At 40.6% G+C, this 18,214-nt stretch overlaps 2 protein-coding genes across 2 annotated transcripts; both read left to right on the top strand.

The window, feature by feature from the left end:
- The first annotated feature begins 3,177 nt into the window (after positions 1 to 3,177).
- On the top strand, positions 3,178 to 5,382 carry pvalb9 (parvalbumin 9). Its single transcript, XM_070927697.1, has 4 exons — positions 3,178 to 3,238; positions 3,811 to 3,943; positions 4,358 to 4,467; positions 5,265 to 5,382. Exons 1-4 carry the CDS (start codon positions 3,178 to 3,180, stop codon positions 5,288 to 5,290), a joined length of 330 nt encoding a protein of 109 aa, XP_070783798.1. The 3' UTR covers positions 5,291 to 5,382.
- Positions 5,383 to 6,447: 1,065 nt separating this feature from the next.
- ccz1 (CCZ1 homolog, vacuolar protein trafficking and biogenesis associated) lies at positions 6,448 to 16,554 on the top strand. Its single transcript, XM_070927155.1, has 17 exons — positions 6,448 to 6,574; positions 7,886 to 7,961; positions 8,087 to 8,183; positions 8,286 to 8,383; positions 8,721 to 8,814; positions 8,962 to 9,042; positions 9,137 to 9,184; positions 9,380 to 9,463; positions 10,092 to 10,267; positions 10,821 to 10,902; positions 11,168 to 11,229; positions 12,535 to 12,646; positions 13,000 to 13,033; positions 13,345 to 13,462; positions 14,818 to 14,976; positions 15,675 to 15,802; positions 16,009 to 16,554. Exons 2-17 carry the CDS (start codon positions 7,948 to 7,950, stop codon positions 16,062 to 16,064), a joined length of 1,443 nt encoding a protein of 480 aa, XP_070783256.1. The 5' UTR covers positions 6,448 to 6,574; positions 7,886 to 7,947; the 3' UTR covers positions 16,065 to 16,554.
- Positions 16,555 to 18,214: the final 1,660 nt, after the last annotated feature.

The following is an 18,214-nucleotide window of genomic DNA, read 5'->3' as shown; positions in this document are numbered from 1 at the left end:
TTTACTATGTGAGTTTTGCTAACCGTGAGATCAGTGACGATGCACTTTTATGGGAAACGGACGGACGATGAGAAAACAATAAAGGTTCTTTTTCAATAACACAAGTCTGACCCTGGTCTTCAATACGGTTGTGAATGGGTAAAATCGAACAAAGTCACAAAGAATAGTTTTGACAGTAAAGGTAACACAATGACAGTCCAGGAGCTTTTTACACTAAAGAAGATGATTTACATGAATCTGGGAAGTGAGCTCAACTGACAAACAGTGCTTTTTTATTGCTTATGAATTCAACATTTCATTTGTCACAAGCAAAAATTGTTATTTCTTCTCTCAAAAGTTACATAGTCTCACTTTAAAAGTTGCCTTTTACGCCATTAACAGGGACTTTTGCTGGAAGTCTCATCCAGCTTAATCCGCCTCTCATCTCACACAGTATGTGGTGAAGCTTTAATTAAGATGGCTCTGCATTGATGGGAAGCAGCCACAAGGTGGCGCTTCTGATCTGTCAATAAGGCACAATGATTTCAGGTGCTTGATGGTTTTACATGCAGACTTGGAGGCTTGGAAATACAGTGAATTTGTTGTCTGAGCTTCACATGAGTTGAATAGTTGACTTTTTTAGTGCAACAAGTAGCCGTGAGGTGACTGAAAATGCTGTCACTCACAGAGTGTGAAGTCAGAAGTTCACAGCGTGTGATACTTTGAAGAATAATGAGATTTATTCCCCTGGTTCTCGTTACAAAAAAGCATCCCCCCTCCCTCTCTCTGCTAATGCCATTAGTGCTGACTGGATTCACCGGAGACGCCGCAGTGTCAGATGGTTTGAAAGGCTTCCCTCTGCAGACAGCAAACTCATCAGTTTAGAGTGGCCAGTTGTCATGGTGACCAGGTGCAAACTCCCCTAAAAAAAAGTCCCAACCCAACCCCTCACCTCACAGTAGTTCAGGTGTGTGCATGTGTGTTAAAACCATCATAATATAAGAAACTGATCCAGCATCTAACCCTTGTTCAACATAAGTAAATGACGAATTATTTGAGTTTATGAGTGTTTCTTACATGGAAAAGTCTTAAGGCTATAAGGTATTTTTGTAATGGGGAAAACAGCAGTGGTATAACTACTCTAATTATTCTAACAGAATATCTTGTTGTTTTTGTCCTCTACTGTCACTGAAGTAGATTTCTTAGGAAGTAGTTTACTTTGGAAAGAGTAAACTTCTGCTTTTAGTGCACAATGAGGATTATGTTCCATGAAGTATTTCTGTTTTCTCAACTTGTTCAATCTGCTAGAAACTGCACACAACACTGGTTCTTTACAGTAAACACATCAGGGCATTCCTTACTCACAGTAGTTGCCAAATGTTACATTTACACTTCAGGTAACTATGTCTTACTTCAGCTTAAATTTATACCAAAGTCCTCTTTCAACCTGTTAAGCAGGCTTATAGGTAAATAAAATACACCCCAAGTCTACTGGCAGAGCTTGTAAATGCAGTGTGACACATAATGTAAGATAGATTACTGATGAGGATAACAATCCCCTGGTGAGCCATGAGATGATGTATGACCTGCTGCTCGCTGTGGTCATGTGAATTTAGGAGATTATTCACTAAAACCAAAGAGAGAAAAAGGGGCCTGATTAAATTTGAGATGTCTGTAAGCTTCCACGTGCACCTGCAGAGAGAGAGAAAGAGAGAGAGGGAGGATGGAGAAGGGGGGGGGGGGGGGGGGGGCAAAACAGGGGGAAAGTTGATTGGACAAAAACCTCAGTGTTATGACAGTATGGGAGAGAGGGGCAGTGAGTAGATATATACAGTGAAGGTTAATTGGGCAGGTGAGCAGGTGAGGAACACGAGAAGGAGGCGGCTGGCTGCGGGAACATTTGATCCGCGGACAGGTTGGAAACTCAAGCATCCGTCTGCGCATCCACCCCGTGTGTATATAAGAGTGGGCCAGCTGTCACCGGCCACCACAAAGCCTTATCTGCTGCTGCTGCTGCTGCTGCTTCGGACCTGGACTGAGAGGAAACCCAGCCAACAGCGGTGAGTCCCGCAGCTGCACGGGGAGAATGCAGGTGTTGGCCAGGTGTGTTGTTAACCTGCCCGCTCTGTGAAGGTTGGTGGGAAGAGGAGCAAGCAAGCAAGCAAGCAGCGGAACCATAGCCTATATTCTCTTTTTTATCTTTTATTTTATTTTCCACTTTTGCAGGGCGTCATACAAGTTTTAGACATAATTAGCCACCAAATCCGCTAAACTACAGACTGAAGGGATCCAGCTGAGCTGTGGATGACTTGATCAAATATGTTCTAGGTCAATAATAGGATTTGTTTGTAGATCACCAGACATTTATTCCTGTAAGCGATTCCTATAAGATGATTAATAACATAAAAAACACTAAACATAAAAGTATAGGTAATAATATTTGAACCCCTCAGGGTTTAAGGGACTGTAGTAAAAAATGATTAGGGGGCTGCAGGGGCTCAGAAAAGTTAAGTCTTTTTTTATCTGGATTCTATATTTGTTTGGGATGGAATTATGTTTTAACTTTTTCTGATGACAGATTTATATTTCTTATCTTTATTTATATTTGTATTTTTTCGTTCATTCTGGAAAGTATTTTGGAGCAGGTTCACTCATTCTGTGGCTGTCGGCAATTCTTTATTCAAAATTGGAGACTGGCTGTATTTTCACTCTTTGTACAGGGAGAGGGTCCAAAAAAAAATATTAATAACACTGTGGAGGGTTTTGCTTTTTTTTTTTTTATCAAACAGCTTCACCACCCCTAAATAACTTTTGTACAGTCCCTAAGTGCCAATCATGACAGACAACCCAATTAAGCAGTTCAGCAAATAGCCTCAGTAATTGAGAGGCTGCCAGGGGAAATCCTACCAGGAAGCCTAATGAATCAGGCGTAGATCATAGATCATAACATAATTATTATGAATTTATGAAACAGAATACGTGAAAACTCTTATATAGCTACAACTCAAGCATATTTGCCAAAAAAACACGACTGGAGTTTTGATGGGATCATAATATTAACCTAGATTCATCTGCAAATACAAAAAATAAGTTAATCCAGCGTGACACAAAAATGGACTGGGAGTGTGTGTGTGTGTGTGTGTGTGTGTGTGTGTGAGAATAATTTACTGAGCTTCTCTTTGACCCTACAGGACCAACATGTCGCTCACCTCCATCCTTTCAGCTGAGGCCATTGAAAATGCTGTCAAGGACTGTCAAGGTAGCATCTCCACACACACACACGCACACACACACACACACACTAACTGGACCAAGCTCTGCCCAACCAAAATTGAAACATTTAGCAAGCAAACAAATTATGCAGAATACATGACTCATCTCTCCGCGATTTCAACATTATGCTGCTTTCACAGGATCAACAGCTTTAACTTTAACAAACTAAATTCACACCTAATTATGATAAAATGCACAATAATCCTGATCTTCAAAACACTTAAAAGGAGCATAATCTTCTCTGCGCCGGCATTGTTTTCATTATTGTGCAGTATCCTCTCCAGCTTTAACTTTATGAAATCTGAATTTGAAAAGGTTTTCAATCATCCTGTCTGTTGTAGTGGAGGCATGTGTCTACCGGACTTAAAAGATAAAAAAACAGGGTTGGAAAATCTCCCACCTGGACGGCAGCCACATGCTGTTTTAATCTCTTCTGTTCTTCTTCTTTTTTCTTTTTTTTTTTAAATCTATGGTTGTGTTGGTTACTGTATGTGTGTGTGTGTGTGTGTGTGTGTGTGTGTGTGCGTGTGTGTGTGTGTGTGTGTTACGTGTTTCCAGCTCCGGACTCCTTCTGCTACAAAAAGTTCTTCCAGCTGTGTGGCCTGTCCTCAAAGACGGCCAAGGAAGTCAAAGATGTCTTCCAGATCCTCGACGAGGACAACAGCGGCTTCATCGAGGAGTCTGAGCTCAAGTGTGTGAAACAACGATAGTTAGATAGTTAGGATGTATGAGGTCTAACAGTTGATGATAAACTTTAACACTTCCCTGGGATATTGCTACTACAATGTGTGTGTGTGTGTGTGTGTGTGTGTGTGTGTGTGTGTCTGACAGAAAGAGATTTAGTACAGTGGTATTATTGGGATGGCACCATTAAGCCATCGCCTAATAATCCACTATGGGCAACAGCAAAGTGTTATTATTGCATGTGTGTTATATAATTCACCGTTGTGTTGTTGTGTGACGGGAGCTGAGGGTCGACTCCAGCCGTGCAATTTAGGAATTGCTGTGGTTATGTGTTTTTAAATGTGTGTCAGTGAGCAGTCCAATAATTACAGCAAATATGTTGTTTGTGTGTGTGTGTGTGTGTGTGTGTGTGTGTGTCTAGGTACTTCCTGCAGCGGTTTGTCCCCGGGGCGCGGACACTGACTGAGGCAGAAACCAAGAGCTTCATCTCAGCAGCTGATGATGACAGTGATGGCAGAATTGGAGCAGAGGGTCGGTGTCTGATTTCTCAGATTGTATTTGTACAAGCTCATGATGTCGGCAGAAATGATGTCATTGGTTGGATTAAATCTTAGTGGGTGGAGTCAAACAACCACAGAGGGAAGCCGGCCAACTTTAAGCAGCTTAGGGCACCTTTAACTTACTGAAAAAATGCATTGTAGCCGTTATAAGTTATTAGCCAAACCATCACCAACATAAAATGTCAAACAGGCATCAGTTGACTAATTATTTGCATCAGTATTGCACTCCATGTTCAGTTTAATTACCTGTGCATCCATGAGGGCAGGTGGTGTTTTGCTATAATATCTGTGAACTGTGTCAGATGCATTAGACAAGAAACACAGCAACATGAAAGAGCAATAACTCGAGCTTTTTTACTGTAGAGGTTTTAAATCCTGCTTTTTGAGCTCATAGTTAAAATCCTAAAATGTTTCCTCAGTGTTTATTTGGTGCAGAGAGTACTTGAAATGGTCTCAGTTTCTTGAGTATGTTGTTTCGGGTTTGTCAGTGTTGAAATCGTCTGCATGGATACTAGAAGTCATAACCTTCAGATGCTTTGGCCCAGTTTTTCCAATTGTGTAGTTACCAGCAATGTCTGAGCTCAGCTGTCTTACATAATAGGACAAAGGATTTGGACAATCCCAAAAAAAGATTTTTAGTCTGTGTCCAGTGATCTGTGAACTAAAGGTTTAGAGTTGATCCCAGTGTCAATCAGATATGTATCGATTAACATTCAGTGCTTTTTGCAGATGATTGATGGCTATTTCAACATGCTTTTCTTTCTCTAGAATTCCAGACTATGGTCCTGTCCTGAGTTTCACAGATGAAAAGATGAAAAAAAAAGTCTTCAGGTCTTCAGTCCTCGCCCGACCTCTCTAGTCTCCTGATCCCAGCTTCCATTCCCAGTGATTTCTTTTGTTTTCTACTAAATTCTGTGTGCTGATTGTTTTTAAATGACCTTTTGTCCATTTAAAGACGACAGGCCTTTAATTTGTCTTTCTACTGTGTTGGTCCGTGTTTTCTTTTCTGTGCACAACCCGCCTATTGACAATCAATGAGATGAATAAACATGTGGAAACAGAGATCACCTCTTTATGCTTATCTCTTCTTCAACTATGTAAGATGGGTAAACAAATGATTTTGCATTATTCTTCAACAATATTGCATGAATGAACTGTATAAATACTAGCTGATTCCTCAAGAGTATAAACAACAGGAATGAGAGCAGGGAATAAAAACACCATGGGGCTATTTAACAATGTTGTGCGTCTGAATATGTCAATGAAACGTTTCACCTATCAAAATAGAACAATTATGATGTATACTCTATTTTAATATGAAGTTCTTCAAATATGAACACAAAATCATCACTGGACACACAGGAGAAGATGATGTTTAGAGACAAACATGGGTGCAGACTAATGTTGGTGACAACGTAGCTCATGACTATATGAAGTGTATTTTTCAGAAATCATCTACTAAAATGTTTACAATTGAGCAATGTTTTCTATTAGTTTAGTCAGGGCTTTTATGGTTTAGATTTATTTAGAAAGAAAATAAATAAGGTTTAAAACATAAAGGGCCAGTGTGCCATCATCATCCCCAGCATGCAATAATGCAGGAGGATGTCATCAAATGCAACACCAAAGAAGTGCTAAGTTAAGATGAAGTATGGGGGGGATTTGTTGAAATGTCTTCCTTAACTGAAATTAAGTCTCATTACAATTCCCAAAATAAGGACTAAACCCTCTTTGCAAACAAGTGAATTTAAAAAAAAAACCCTGACTGACACCCAATACAAAGTACATCTTAAACCCACATCATCACACATTACAAGCACATTCAAAATAAAAAAAACAGAGGTTATTCTACAGGCCTTAACAGCTCATGCTCCCTGTGTGGACTGGGAACCTTCACGTGGCTTGAAATCGATTTTACCCGAGCAGTCGAACGTGTGACACCGCGCTGTCAAAAGCAGGAAGTTAAGAATGTAAAGTATAATGCGGCATCTCCTCTCATTGATCTCATTTCCTCATTCTTTATTTTTATTTACGGAATCTATAACCACAAGCACCTGAAGGTGTTTATGCTCCGTAAGGTGAGTGTTACCGTCACGGTTCGCCGAGTTTTTCTGGATATCTGCAAACACAACTGTTACTGCTATTAGAGCCAGCTAGCCAGCTAACTAGCTGCTCAAACTGGCTTAAACGTCTGCTGGTTGCTGACTCGCTAACAAACAGTTAATGTGAAGTAGTTGTACTTGTTAACTTACAGAGCCACAGGCGTCACCGTATGTGTTAAATTCATGAGGTCATAATTTACAAAAACAGCTAGCTAATGTGTAAAGACATCGAGGGGTTTCTCCTCGCCGGGGTTTAGCTCAGGTCGCAGAGGCTTCACCGGCTTAACGACAGCAGTTAACATTACGTTGCTAAATGTACATTCATGTGTACACAATGGCAGTGACAAAATGCAAAACGGGTAGCAAACAAACGTGCCTCTTAGATGCCGAGGTGAAAAGTGTCGGGACAGTTTTTAAAGTATACTGTACTGAAGTAAAAAACAAACATACGTCCCTGAACTTTTTCCTCCACTGAATTCATCAAACGGCTGTTAGCTTAACTTACTTGCAAGTTAAGATTTTAACGTTGGCTGCATTCAAACCCTTGATAACCTCATAAAACTTGATTGTTATGGTTAAGCTACCTGACACTGTAGTAAATTGTATTGCTCATACTGTATATCAGTGCATTCATAAATTCTTATGGAACCTTCTTCCACAATGAGTACATTTGCCTTTGCAACCCTCCAAGGTTATAATGTCCTGGTTTTGTTGAAGCTGGCCATAGTTTGGGATGCAGGTGATTTGTTTTACCTTATACTGATAGTTTGTCCACCACATTTATATCAATGAATGTAGACGTTATTGGAAACACTGTGGATCTGCAGTAGTTGAACATAGGTGCATTAGATAAACAGGTAAATGTGTGTGTATCTTACTTTCATGCTAAAATTATGTGCTTATTATTATTATTTTTTTCCACCGCTGTGTGAATTAGGAATGCGCTTATTTGACAATACCAATTCCAGTACCTCAACTCAGGGTATCTTCCCGTACCAGCTACCAGTTTGATACCAGTGTTCTCCCACGTTTAAAATCAGTACACCTTGCTGCTTGGTATTATTTGTACGTAATGTAACAGGCGAGTGATTGCTGTGGCACTGAAAGCTGAGTTGGTCGCCCGCCATGACGGAATGAATGCAACTAAATTTTGACATCAACAAAGAAACTGTGGATTGGTCACGGCATACCAGGCTTATAGGTGCCTTCCTAATATTAATGCTGTGCTTCCAACTGCACTGGAGTTGTCATGCTTGAACATGTGATGGACTTTTCTTCATTCTGCAGGCACACGGCATGCGAACCAAACTGCCTTTGGAGCAAAGGAAATCCAGACACAAGTTACACTAATGCTGATGATTAGGTAAAGCATGCTTGTCTGTGATGATGCAAGGCTGACATTGATGTAACCTGAAGGAAATCAAGAGCTCTCTCTGCTTGTATCTGTTTTATCTGTTTCTGTCAGCTTTCTCTTTGTGTCTGTTACAGTCCCAGAATGGCTTCAGGAATGCAAGAGAAACAGTTCACCCCATCTCTGCTCAGTTTCTTCATTTACAACCCTACGTTTGGACCACGGGAGGGAGAGGTGCCAGATAAGCGCATATTTTACAGCTGAATCATTTCACCCAGTTTTTGTTTGACTCTGGTTATTAGGAAAACATTTTCATCAAAGTGCTTTCTTTTTCAGGAAGAGAAGAAGATTTTGTTTTACCACCCAAGTGATGTGGAGAAGAATGAGAAGATCCGAAATGTGGGCCTTTGTGAAGCCATTGTACAGTTCACCAGGTAAAGAGTTCACAGAAGTATAGTATAGCAACAGCAGCATTTGTTCCCTAACATTTTACTGACTGGGTGGATTTGTGTGTGTTTATTTAGCCTTTTGGCATCTTGCTAAGACTTGGCATGAATTGAACATGTGTCTAACGCTAATTAAATGGCTTAGTTTGACGATCTGTGTTAAAGCAAACCAAAAAGAAAGGGTCTTTGAACCTGAAGCATAACGGAATAGGGAAATGTTGCAATAAGTGGCCAGATTCACACTGATGATGCATGTCTAATGGGGCTGATCGTCTTGTTTGGGTGTGTCTCCTTTCTTTTCACGGCCATGTCTTCTGTCTTCCAGGACTTTCTGTCCGACAAAACCAGCTAAATCCCTGCACACACAGAAGAACCGGCAATTTTTCTTTGAGCCCGAGGACAGCTTCTGGATAGTCATGGTACCTTAAAGGCTTACATGTGCATTACTTGCTCTGTATGTACTGTGTTTGTCTAGCCTTTGTTGACTTGTCTTTGGAATGCAATTTAGCTTTACGTCTCTAATGTTTTTTTTAATCTGCTATTTGTATTTCGGATTGACTCCTCAGGTGGTTCGAAACCCAATGATAGAGAAGCCAAACAAAGACGGCAAACCCCCCACAATAGAATATCAGGAAGAGGAAATACTTGTGAGTACTGAGAGATACTCATCAGCATCTGTATTTATTTCTTTGAATATTGTCAGTTTAAACTTTTCCTTACCCTGCTCTCTTGCCCGTGTAGGACACTGTTTATGGTGCAGTGGTAAGGCAATGCTACAGTATGTACAAGGTATGTCTTTAGAATGTGTCATGCTTCTTTTGCATATGTAAAGTGTAGACACACACATGTTACTGCATTAGGGGCTTATTCCTTCTAAAAGCCATATAAGTTCACCCCTACAGTACCTTAAACCTACCAATTTTAACTCTTTATAATGCAAAATGAATCGTCTTGTAACTTGTGATTATTTTCCTTGTGCTGTAGCTCTTCAATGGCACGTTTGGCAGAGCGATGGAAGCCGGCGGAGTGGAGCTGCTCATTCAGAAGCTTGAAAAGTTCTTCTACAGGGTAAAAAGCTCTTTACCTCTTTATATGCCTTGCATATATTGACCTTGTTTTGACAGCATGATTCGTTTAAATTTGATAATGTGCACATAGTCGAGCCTGAAGGTCAGTGTGTCCACAAGTGCAGGCCTCCACTGATGATACTTGGACATACAGGTATTTGTTTCTCTGTAAATACTCATGTTACTCTAGGGAAAGCTGTGGAAAAGAAGTCATGGCTGATTTCTTAATAATTATCCGCCTACATTAGCTGTCTTTGCATCATGCCACGGCCACCTCGCTGGATCAATGAACACTTACGCAAAAGTATAAAAAATTCATTTCTAATTAGGGAACACCCTTCTTGAGTTAACACGGGCTTCCCTCTCCCCCATGTAACCCAAAGACGGAGAGAAAGAGAAGGCCGTGGTGTGCGTATCAGAGGTTGAATGTCGGTTCTTCTCTGCCTCAGGATGATGCAAGCGTCTCCACAAAGCATCAGTCAGAGTTTCTTGTTCCTCTGTCTTTAGTGCACTGTAAGCAAGCACTTGTAGGCGGGTAAGCTAACCCCTTTCTCCTCTCCTTCTCCTGTGTCTCTGGGCTGTCTCCTGTTATTTTTGCCGGTGTGTGTGTTCATTCTGGGGGTCTCCAGTATCTGCAGACGCTCCACTTGCAGTCCTGCGACCTGCTGGATGTGTTTGGAGGCATCAGCTTCTTCCCACTGGACAAGATGACCTACCTAAAGATCCAGTCCTTCGTCAACAGAGTGGAGGAGAGCCTCAGTCTGATCAAATACACAGCCTTCCTGTATAACGACCAGCTCATCTGGTACAGACTGACAACTTGTTGTTGCTGTACATTTTGTGTGCTTGTCCCTGATATCCACCTTTCTGTTATGTTATGTGTTAATGTACAGCCTGTAGTAAGTCACAACCTTATACAACCGTACACATATTTGCAACCATATACCAATGTAAAATCCCAGCATTGGCATCTACAAACACATCATGGCATGCTGGGCAAACAGAGGTGGCTTTAAACACGACCTGTAATCCTTCCTGACACGTCACACAGCCGCCTGGCTCGGTGTGTAAGCACAAGGGATTACGTGATTGCTAATGAAATGACTCGAGAGCAGAGAAGAGCTTTTTAATTATTGTCTAAATTAAGTGGCATTGCTCTGGAGTGTTCACTGTAGCGCGTTTACAACCACCGCTGATTGGTAATTACCACCAGGAGACACTTTGTTTTAATATCCAGCCCGTGATGCATAAAAATGAAAACTACTGTACGCAGACACACATTTTGGTTTTGCATTTTGGCAGGGTGTGTTGTGACGGTTATAAGGTGTAATTTTATGTCCTTGTGGTTGGGTGGGCAGGAGCGGACTGGAACAAGATGACATGAGGATCCTGTACAAGTACCTGACCACCTCGCTGTTCCCCAGACACTCCGAACCAGAGGTGAGAAGGAGGAGGGAGCGTACAGGGGACAGATAAAATGAATAGCTGAAGGAAGTATGGAGGACGTAATGAAAGAAACAAAGGAGCAGGGGAACGTTTGTGTACGATGGAGAAAAGAGGCTCATTGATATCTACCTGCTTCTAGACAACCATTGCACAGCATATTTCTTATGACAAGACTTCTGACCTGAACATGAGCTGTGAATACTACTTTCGAAGCTATGCCACACATTTTCACTCTAAACCACTCCTTTCACCCCCTTAGTTGGCTGGCAGGGACTCTCCTTTGAGGCCGGAGGTCGCAGGGAACCTGTTGCACTATGGGAGGTAAGTCCCTGATCCCGTGTATCTGTATGTGTGTACCCACTTCCTCTGCAGAGAGTAGAATACAAATTGTCTGTGAGTGGCATCATGTGGTTTCCACCCACTGAATAATGAGCTTTGTTTGCAGTCATTCCAAATTCTTTAAAGAGGTGACTCCCTTGGCTAACACTTTGAGTGCGGGTACAGTGCAGCTGCAGCCTCGGGAATAAAAGACACTTTCTTTTCAGTTTCAGTGTACATGTGTAACTAGAGGAAGTTTGCTCAAGTGTTTGCTGTCGCAAGTTACTTCAAGCAGCATGCAGACACAAATGCGTGCTTGCGGTAGTCCCAGGCTGACTCCTGGTGACCTATCATGGGACAAGAAGTGCAGCTTTAACTGGATGACACACAGTAGAATATAAAGAATGTTTGATGATGGGCAGAAATATAGTTACAGCTGTGGTAAAGTAAAATATAAAAGCTTACAGATGCACAGGCAAAGCTACACAGGAGAGACACATGTAACACATAGACATGCCCTGCGGTGCAACTGGTTCCACTTCATATTAAGTGGTATCCCTGGAATGCAGCATATTAACAGCACAACAGTGAAGCCTTTGTTCCTCTTGTGGTCTTGTCTTTTGGATCAGTCATGAATGAGGAGTGAACAGCTTCTGATCCATTTTGGAACTGAGGGAATTAATCTCTTTTCAGGTCTTTTATGATGAGTGTGCTAATTGCTCGATTAGCTCTGGTTCAATCCATCCCACGCTTTGGTCCAAGATATCTTGACAACTGCTGTCCCTGCTGCTGTGTAATCTAGTATAAATATTCATGGCACCCAGATGATGATTCGTACCCCTGACCTTTCCTCTAGTGCCACCATCAGGCCAAACCTTAGCTCCTTCACATGGTGTCATTAAAAAATAACAAAAAGCCTGACTTCCCTGCAACATGCTGTCGATATACAGGATCCACTGAGGATGCATGTAGAGCTGAAAATATATGTCAATTAATTGGCAACAATTTTGATAAACAACTGATTGTTTTTTACTCAAATATTCATCGGTTCCAGCTCCTGTTTTGGTTCCAAATGTCAGTATTTGATGATTTACGATAATAAATTCAGTGTCTTTGGGTTTTGGATTGTTGGTCAAATTAAATAACACATTTGAACACAGCACCTTGGGCTATGATTACATTTTACACTATTTTTCTGGCATTTTATAGATCAAACGATGAATCCGTTAATTGAGAAAAGGATTGGCAGGTGAATTGATAATGAAAATAATTGTTATTTGCAGCCATGCTCTCCTCTGTTCTCTCCAGGTTTTTGACAGGACCTACCAATCTTAAGGATCCAGAGGCCAAATTCCGATTTCCAAAAATATTTGTCAGCACAGAGGATGGCTATGAGGAGCTGCATCTGATTGTTTATAAGGTAAGGTAGAGTAAATATGATCCGCTATTTCGTGACACTCCACAGACTACTACCATAGACAGTCATTCATTCATACGCACACAGGAGTTTATTTCATGTATTAGAATAGGGGGGTTGTTATTCATTTTTTAGGATGATTTTCATAATCTGACTGGAGGATTTGTTTATGAAGAGTAGATTTAGGATGAAACATCCCACTCTCTCTATCAAACGATATGGATTTCGGGGATTAGACAGCTGAGTTTTAAAATGATGAAGTACGTCCCCACGATGCTCATCATCACATTAATGTAATTTCTAACCGGTTTGACCTTGATTCTGCAGTTAACCTGCACTGATCTGCTCTTTTCCAGGCGATGAGCGCTGCAGCTTGTTTTATGATCAGTGGTAAGTGTGCACCCAGTCACCCGCCCACTTAGAGGGTAATTGCGGTATTTTAATCTGGGCCCTATTTATTTATTACATATTTTGGAGTCTAAATGGTTAATAGGTACAAAAGTTTTTGTAAGTGGTCCAGTAGATCGCGTCAGCCAGCAGCCGTGAAACAGCTTGTCATTTCTGGCAGTTAACTTTCATTTCCCTTTTGTTGGTTAATTCCTTAAAATAACTCTTATTTTGGTGTTTTCTAGTGTTTTGGCCATTTTACTGCTCAAATAAAGCTAAATGTCCCCTTATGGCTGACTGTCTTGTCTTTCCAGCCTCTGTGGAGCTGACGCGGGACTTCTGTGAGCAGTTGGACGGCTTGGTGGGCCCTCACCTGACTTTGCTGGCATCTGACATATGTGAACAGTTCACCATTAACCGCCGGATATCAGGGTCAGTTGAGAATCCGGCATTCTCCAAATTACCAACTCTCCACCAAAACAAAACAAGAGTTTGAGGCTTGAATATTACAAATGAAAGGAGCGTTCTGATGACCTTACAGTGTAAAAGCATGCTGTGCAGCTATGTCACTACGGGTTCCTGGGTTTCTACATCTTGTCTTGTGTTTTCCCTCTAGTATATCTCCAGTTGCTGCTTGCTGCTCTACTTGTGGTCGCAACTAATGATTAATGTCCTTATCCATGTCCTTATCCCGTTAATCGTTTAATTTAGAATGTCAAAATTGGCCATGGAAACAGCGATGTTTGACACTTGAATTTCTTGAAAGATATATTTGTTATCACTTCAATTGATTGGTTACTCAACAGAAAAATAATCAACTGTTTTTCAAGTAAAAATGGCAAACATTGTGTGATTCCAGGCTCTCAGTTGTAAAAATTTGCTTCTTTTCTTTGTCGTATTTGGCAGTAACCTGGATATTTTTTAGGTTTTTGAGTGTTGTTGAGTGTGTGTTGGGAACTGTGATGGCACTTCACTGTTTTCTACGATTTCATAGACTAAATGATCTATCCTTTAAATGAGGAAATAATTGACAGATTTAGTAGAAGTTTTGTGCTGTGTGTCCTTGGTGATTACAGCAGCCGTGGTGTTTGTCATCAGTTTGCAGTCAATCCTTTGTATTAACTCTGCCTGGCTGGCGGTGATAGACGAGACTTGAATACCACTGGATATCATCAGGGCACTATTTAGGGGTAACTCAAGCAGCAGAGCTTTAAAGACTGGCATCCTGGCCCGCTCTCCTTTAACCCCAGCAGTTGGCTTCAGATAGGTCCTCGCCTGTAATCCAAGACTGGACTCCCTGGCCCGGACAATTTGATGGGCTCCTATTTTAATCACCCTGGTGAAGAATCCGTTGAATAAATAATACTGTCCCAAATTCCTCAGCTGGCATTCAGGTCTGTGACCTGATTTGGCCTGTTGGAACTGTAAATAATTAGACGCAGTGAGATCAAAATCAGCTGTAGGGCCTGTTTGAATACACACACACTCCTCCAGAGATACACTTACAGCGCTGTTGTCAGGTAAGCTGTGGTAATAACTGTGTCCTCAGCTCACCTCAACGCGGGTGGACAATGGAGTCGGCTTAATTGAAATGCACAGACCCGAACTCTTTACTTTTAGTGTTGTTCTCCTGCTTCATGTGTCATAAAGGATGAGAGCAGCACCTCAAAGAACCAATCAGTGCCTTTAAAAATGAAGTGGCATCCTTCAAAAAGATGCATAATTCTTATTCCACAAAGACCGGTCCTTGTTCACAAGCACTGTTCTTCAATTGTGTGTCCGTTCAGGCCAGAGAAGGAGCCCCAGTTTAAGTTCATCTACTTCAACCACATGAACCTGGCGGAGAAGAGCACCATCCACATGAGGAAGACCGCCAGTGTTTGCCTCACCTCTGTCCACCCTGACCTCATGAAGATCCTGGGAGACATCAACTGCGACTTCGCCAGGTACAGCAGAGAACATATGCTTTGCGAAACTCCAGACATTTTATAGTGACTGGCCACGAATCAGCTTGGTGGCACTGTTGGTCGTCCAAGGAGAAGAGAAGATACAATTGATTAGTTTTAGTTAAGGAAACTTTAGCTTTCATGTCAGTTAAGGGGCAAAGCCATGAAGACACGACAGCATGAGGGAAGAAAATGTGTAAAACTACAAACTCCCAATCGTTCCCCCTGAATATCCGCACAGCTCTGTCATTTTAATACATAATCTGATGCTCGGGGGAACTTTCTAAACTCACTATCTTTTGAAGCAGTCATGAGACTGTAGCCATGTGAAAGTCCCGCTTTCAGTCTGTGGAACGTACTGTGGCATCGACATTCATAGCGTTTATTCCAGGATCATCATCAGTTCCTCTTTTGCTGCTCGTCATCTTACCTTGTCAGCACACTAAAAAAATCACACTGCTGTTTGTGTTATTAGATATTGAAATTTAGGTAACTTCATGTGGGTCTGTGGTGTTTGGTGTGGTATGTAATATGAAATTCAATGTTTTAGTATTAAAAGTAAGTCATTTTGACACGAACCTTAAGAAATATTGAATTATATGACTTTTTAATTAAATGTTGTGGTCTGTGTAGGTTAATACACAATCTTAGAATTACAGTGTGATAGTTGCCCTTATTTCTTTCTGACTGTCTCTCAGGGTGGATGAAGATGAAGAAATCATCGTAAAGGCTATGACAGACTACTGGGTAGTCGGCAAGAAGTCAGACCAGAGAGAACTGTACGTGATCCTGAATCAGAAGAACGCCAATCTGATCGAAGTAAACGGTATGTCTCCACCACCTGGCAAAGAGTAAACCTGTAAAACGGAAAGAATAAAGTCTGCACACTAGATAATGCTCCCATGAACATTTGCAGACTTAGTATTCATCGCATGCTTTCGTAAACTTTTTGAATGAGAAAATCTGTGTCATTACTGCTACAATAGACAATCTGCCTTGATACTTAATCTCTCTCTCTTTTCTCTGCTGCAGAGGAGGTTAAGAGGCTTTGTGCGACGCAGTTCAACAACATTTTCTTCTTGGACTGATACAGCAGACAGACAGAGACTGTTTCACCACACTAAAAACTGCTGTCAGTGTTGCAGGGTGTCACGACAGCAATCAGCGTAATGCAATAATTGCATTGTAAAAATAAGAAAAAAATAAAAAAAAGCTCTCTCACCAAGTTTTTTTTAATTTAACCTATAAAAATTGTAATTTTCTCTTGTAATTAAGTGTAAATCCAGATTTTTACTGTACATGTACTTTATTTTCTTTCATTTTCTTTGTACATACTTGCAGGATTTTGTTGACTGTTCATTTTAATTCCTTTCAAATTACTATTTGTTCATGCATTTTTTTTTTAATGAGCACATCATGACATTGTCTCAAATTAATTTAAAAACTGACAGGCGCAGAATAGTTTACACCGGGTTCCCTTGATGGTCAGTGATAGTTTTGAAAGAAGGTGTCATCATGTCAAAAGTGTTGTGGTTTGTAAACAACTGCGCTAACTAAATAAATTAAGAAGTAATTTTACATAGTGTAAGAAATGCCTTTTTTGTTGTTGTTGTTGTTGTTGTTGTTGTTGAGGATGCACATCAAGCCTTCCAAACAGCAACATCCGAGATCATGTTTATCTGAAATCTATGGGGCACATTTTCAGATCACAAGAATAAAATTGGAGGCTGAAGTTTCACATTAATATGTTGTCATGAGGTGTGTCTCACCTCTGTAGTAGTTTTACCAGAGGGCATTTATTAAACACAGTAGGAAAGCATTCTGCTTTATTGCAATCATTTCTGCATCTAAAATAGGCAAACATCCAAAAGAACTAATCTGAGGATTAACCTCAAATGTTTCGAACAGGGGGCCCTGGAACCTGCCAGGGACTATAGATATTTGCTGTTTCAGGGGCCCGATTGAATCATTTTGCTGGAGCCCAGCATTCTAACAATGGCACCAGTCTAATCTTTTAATATGTTTTCATAATAAGATGATTGATGATGGTTTAATCAATTCAATAACATTACAGAGCGAAATTAACCTCTGATATCACAGGTCAAAGAGTTTTAATGTGTACATAAATAGCATCCCAACCCACATTATCCTATTTGTTAGTATGCCTACCCCTTTGCCAAGACAATACATTACAGACAGAAAGAGCTGACTGTGATAAAATCCAGTATCCATCAGTAATAAGAAACACATCATTTGTATGTGTTTCAAAATCAAAATGCTAATCTTGTGGACAATTAGACAAAAACAAATGGTACACATTTATTGTGAAAGAAATGTTAGAGAGACTGACACTAATTGGCCTACTTTGTAAAGATATAGAATATAGATAGATATACATGTACTGTAAGACAAGCTATATTAATATTATGTAAGGAATGGAAATCAGTACTTGCACAAAGTAAGCAGTTATAAACTGTTACAGTTGGACTTCACACTCCAGACCAATGGGTGGCATCAAATCTTACAGTTGTTACCACAGAAAAGACTACCACTGAAGAAGAAGAAAAAGAACCAATCAGCGCTCGCTGTTCTTGTCTGATTTGCAGCCAATCAGCGTCCCCTTACATGAATTTCAAAAAGTCACCCGCCATGATTGTTGTGTTTTTCAGGCTGGACTGAGTCTGTCCGTTGTGCAGTAAGTTTTTTTACTGGACGGCTAGAAGAGGAAGTTTGTTTTTATAAGTACTTTTTAAAAAGAGCAAGGTAAGATGCATGTGTAATTATTTATTATCTAAAAAGGTAGTTTATCTCTCTGGTTGCTAACTGAACAATTATCCAAGTTCGAGGCTTCCTCTTGCTTCATGCTCGGTCGGTGCTGTTGTGAGTTTAATTAGCTTTAGCTAGCTAACTAATCACTTAAACTTATTTTGGGGGCTAACGTGTTAACGTTACATTGTGCTCTATTTCATCTTATTGAAGTTTTCACGGACTGTCGATAACGACAGCTAGCTTACCTTATCGTGTAACCATATAGTGAAGATATTAGACAAGACATTTTTGAGAGGGCGCTGCTTGTTTCATGTAAATTGTGATGGCCATTTGCCATCAACGTTATGACTTTTGTTGATAAAGTAATGACAAAATGTTATATAATGACGATAATAATCTGTTAAAGCCCTTTGTTTTGGTGTTTTTGTTTATTTATTCATTTAATCTAAATCCTAGCCACACATACCAG

The sequence above is a fragment of the Enoplosus armatus genome, chromosome 20 (assembly GCF_043641665.1).
Source record: "Enoplosus armatus isolate fEnoArm2 chromosome 20, fEnoArm2.hap1, whole genome shotgun sequence".
In the NCBI taxonomy this organism is placed as follows: Eukaryota; Metazoa; Chordata; class Actinopteri; order Centrarchiformes; family Enoplosidae; genus Enoplosus; species Enoplosus armatus.
The sequence above is the reverse complement of the archived record's forward strand: the minus strand, read 5'-3'. Positions and strand labels throughout refer to the sequence as shown.

Coding starts and splice junctions, on each gene's coding strand:
- pvalb9 (XM_070927697.1), top strand. CDS start 3,178: ATGTCGCTCACCTCCATCCTTTCAGCTGAGGCCATTGAAAATGCTGTC. Junction 3,944..4,357: donor ATCGAGGAGTCTGAGCTCAA/GTGTGTGAAACA, acceptor GTGTGTGTCTAG/GTACTTCCTGCAGCGGTTTG. Junction 4,468..5,264: donor TGGCAGAATTGGAGCAGAGG/GTCGGTGTCTGA, acceptor TTCTTTCTCTAG/AATTCCAGACTATGGTCCTG.
- ccz1 (XM_070927155.1), top strand. Junction 11,230..12,534: donor AACCTGTTGCACTATGGGAG/GTAAGTCCCTGA, acceptor TGTTCTCTCCAG/GTTTTTGACAGGACCTACCA. Junction 13,463..14,817: donor ATTAACCGCCGGATATCAGG/GTCAGTTGAGAA, acceptor GTGTCCGTTCAG/GCCAGAGAAGGAGCCCCAGT.